Here is a 3,708-nt window from a genome sequence, read left to right as displayed (position 1 = left end):
TCGCGCCAGCCGGCTCCCCGCACCCACACCGGCCCCAGGCCGAGTCGCCGCCATCTCGGGCTCTCCAAGGGACCAGGCGTGCGGGGACTCGCAACCCCTCTGTGCAGATGCACGCACACCGAGCCCCGTTGCTCCGCAGACCCGGCGCCAGGCGGAGCTTGCGCGGGCTCCGAAACCCATCAGGTCCCCCCACCCGCACTGCCCTGGGCTGCTCTGCCCAGCGCGGCTGGAAGACGACCCCAGACACAGCCCCCACCCGATCGCGACCCTCCAGAGCCCGCCCAGCCACGCACCGGCCCCCCACAGAGGGTCCCGCACCCCGCCTCGGCCGCGGAATCGCTGTGGAACCCTTTGAGTCTTCCCCTCTCTGAACCTGCTTTCCGCGTCTGGACGCAGGAGACACAGACACGAAGCAGGCGCACCGACGTGGGCCGAAACTTTATTTGCCATTCCCGGACCCCAGCGCCCCCAGCCCCTGGGGAGGCAGGGGGTCTCAGAAGATCTTCACGGAATCCAGCTGCAGGTCCCCGCCCACCTCCAAGAGGCGCACGCGCGCCGGCGGGATCCGGTAGCGGAAGTGGTGGTACTCCGAGTCGCCGACCACCGCCTGCGGGGACGCGGGGTGCGCGCTGAGTGCCCGAGGCCTACTGCGGGGGCGGGGGTCCCTCCCGACTCCGACCCGCGCCGTGTGTCTGCCGCGCCCACTAGCAGCGGGGACCGGCCCGCGGGCGCAACGTGTTTCTCGGCCTGTCTCCCGACCCAGCCTTGCCCCTGCCCCAGAGCCTCGACTCGCACTGTCGGGGAGAAAACCGGGGCCCCGCTGCCCGGCTAGGGGACACCCACCCTCTGAGCACTTGGCTCTTGCGCGCTGGTCCTTGTCGCTGCCGCACCCCGGACTGCTGACACTAGTGGGGATGCACCAGGGGAAGAAGAGGGACGCGGAAACCACCCGCGCCCCCCAGCATGGCCAGGCTTCTGCCCCCTCCACCAGCAGCCTCCCTGGCTTCCACGCCTGTAGGTAGCGGGGACCCACCTTGAAGCCTTCTTCCGTGGCAATGAGAAGCACATCGAAAGGTTGCCCGTGCTGGAAGGGAATGCCTGAGCCGCGCTCCTCTCGGCCCCAAGTGCCCTGCTCCAGTGTGTTGAAGACCACAGCAGACTCATCAAGGCGCGGATTGAAGTGCAGGGCGGCCTCACTCCCAGGGGTCTCGCTGCACAGCAGGTTCACATAGAACCTGGTAGATGAGGGGGAAAGGGGCCTGACTCACCGTTGCCAGAGCACATACAAATTTAAAAGACCTGGAATGTCCCATGTCACAGAAGGAGGGCTGTGCACTGGTGGCCAGGACCGGGATTACTGGGCATCCAAAACCTTATAGGGACCCTGGACACAACCACCTACACGAGGGTCACTATACTATTGCTTGGGTCCCCCTCATTTCCAAAGCTTCTAAAAGTTGCCATGAATCATGGTGCCAATGGCCAGGGTGCTCCCCATTCCTAGGGGTCTAGGAACGATACCACAGATCCCCTTATTCCCGGCACCACAGATTCCCAGAAATCCCACAGTTCCCGAACCAGGACGTCTGAGGACTGATCACTTGGGTTTCCCAGATGCTCGGGGCACCTCCAGATCACTGGACATGTTTCCAGAGTTCCTGGGGATTCAGACTGGAGTCACAGAACTGCAGGTAGGATCTACCTGAGACTGCCCTGGGTCCCCCAGATTCCCAGGATACATAGGCACCCCAGCTTGTACACAGCCATGGATAAATCAGTGAAGACATGAGACTCCAGAAAGTCAGTGATGCCCTGGGGATTCCAAGACCCTGGTGGACAGAGGTGGCTCTGGCTCCCTTGAGTCTGGGCTGGAAAGAGGTCAGCTCGTCCCACCCTTACCACGTGGGCCTGGGGTCTCACCTGCCAGCCTTTTCTGGGATGACACCACGGATCCTCATCACAGTACCCACTCGGATGCCCTCAGGCAGCGAGGTCTTGTGGGGCATGTTCTGCAGGACCAGCGGCAGGGTCCAAGGGAATCAGGGACACACATGACAGAGACAGATGGGTCAGCCCCAGGGAAAAAATGGTCAGGACCCACACCAGCAGAATCACTGAGAAAAAAGGCCACAGAGAGAAAGGAGAGAGAGAGCCAGAGCCAGACAGAGCTGGGGACAGAAACACAGAATCCACAGAACAAACGGAAGAATCTAAGAGTGGATGGAAGTGTTGGGTTGGGTCAACCCGAGAGCCACAGCCCAGACACCTCCTAGCACACCCCAACACCCCCTTTCTCCTTTCAAACACGAGACCTCAGGCGGGCCCAGCCCCTCCCCTATTCCCGAACAGCCTTGGGTCCAAGACCTCCAGCCCCAGGGCCCCGAGGCACTCACAGAACTCCCTGCCATGGCTGGGACAGTGGGGCAGACAATGGCGCTGGCGGGGATGGCTGCTGGGTCCTTAAATAAAAGCGGGGCGTGGCAGGCCAAGCTGACTCACCCCCCCCCTTTTCCACACCCACCACCCACACCTGGCACAGACCCTAGCCCTGGGGCCACCTGGCCCAGAACCTTCTTTCTGGAGCTCCTGCCTTCCCTCCATTCCCGAGGATTCCCAGGTGCGCTGCCCCCTCTCCTTTCAGCTAATAATGATGAAGACAGCTCCTAAGGAAATACGGGGAACAGAGGGGACTGGGTGAGCCACCACCCATCCAGTCCTGTCTTCCTGCTGCTTGGCAGCAAGAAAAGAGGGTTTTGCCCATTTTATCTTGGGAGACTTGGCCCTGAGAGACCCCACGGGGGGGGCTGGGTTTCCGGGCCCTCCTCCCAGGCTGGGACCCGCCACCCAGGGCTGAGGCTGCGGCCCTGACAGGGACATGCCCATTTGGGCCCCTGACCCTGGCCTCAGCCACAGCCCTGGGAGAGGGGCTCTGAGGGGCAACGGGTTCGCCTGATGGGTGGCGCCACGACCCTGGGGCCTAGAGTGGTGCCTGGCACACAGGAAGGGCTCTGCGAATGCAGGGGAGAGAAAGAATGAAAAAGGCCCTGTGCCATTTCGGAGGCCTCAGGGTGCGCCTGTGCACACGGGACCTGCTTGCACTCTCAGCTGAAGCCCAGGCTCTGGGGGTGATGGTCATCCCCATTGTACCACCATGGACACTGAGGCTCAGGGAGGGGAGGTCCTTTGCCCAAAGCTGCGGGCTGGGTGCTACCATGTAGCCACTGTGGCTCTGCCTTTCCTCCTCTCGGGCACTCTGTGTCTGGCATTTTCCATCCCTGTGAGTCAATGCCCTAGTCCCCCTCCTGGGCCCTCTGGTTCCCATACTCTCTCCCAGGTGTCCCTGTCTGCCCCTAGCCTCTAAAGCTCTGCCTTGTGACGCCTGGGTGGCTCAGTCAGTCCAGTGTCTCAACTGTTGATTTCACTCGGGTCATGATCTCAGGGTGGTGAGATCGAGCCCAGTACAGGACTCGCGACTGGCCAGAGCCTGCTTAAGATTCTCTCTCTCCCACAGCCCCTCCCTGCTCAAATAAGTTAATGAATGAATAAATGAACAAATGAATCAATCTATCTACCTACCTACCTATCTATCTCTGTCCTGTTGCATCTCCCCAATCTGCTGCCACTCTCCCAGCTAGCGCTCAGGTCTAGGGAGCACAGGGCACCCACGCCCACACCCGGTTGGAGGAGAACACCATGGAGCCCTCTTCC

General features: G+C 61.7%; 1 protein-coding gene across 1 annotated transcript; it reads right to left on the bottom strand.

The window, feature by feature from the left end:
• Positions 1-421: 421 nt before the first annotated feature.
• Positions 422-2,450, bottom strand: LGALS7B (galectin 7B). The gene is made up of 4 exons (XM_032841980.1): positions 2,394-2,450; positions 1,921-2,009; positions 1,034-1,235; positions 422-607 (listed from the first exon to the last, which is right to left on the bottom strand). The coding sequence occupies exons 1-4, from the start codon at positions 2,406-2,408 to the stop codon at positions 494-496; spliced, it is 420 nt and encodes a 139-aa protein (XP_032697871.1). The 5' UTR covers positions 2,409-2,450; the 3' UTR covers positions 422-493.
• Between the last annotated feature and the right edge of the window lie 1,258 nt (positions 2,451-3,708).

This window comes from Lontra canadensis, unplaced genomic scaffold (genome assembly GCF_010015895.1).
Source record: "Lontra canadensis isolate GAN:19392208 unplaced genomic scaffold, GSC_riverotter_1.0 scaffold125, whole genome shotgun sequence".
NCBI classification, from domain to species: Eukaryota; Metazoa; Chordata; class Mammalia; order Carnivora; family Mustelidae; genus Lontra; species Lontra canadensis.
The sequence above is the reverse complement of the archived record's forward strand: the minus strand, read 5'-3'. Positions and strand labels throughout refer to the sequence as shown.

Bases quoted from the DNA above. Each gene is read 5' to 3' on its own strand.
- LGALS7B (XM_032841980.1), bottom strand. The intron at 1,236-1,920 runs GTGAGACCCCAG...CTCATCTACCAG, and splicing joins ATCCCAGAAAAGGCTGGCAG to GTTCTATGTGAACCTGCTGT. The intron at 608-1,033 runs GTGGGTCCCCGC...GCGTCCCCGCAG, and splicing joins CCACGGAAGAAGGCTTCAAG to GCGGTGGTCGGCGACTCGGA.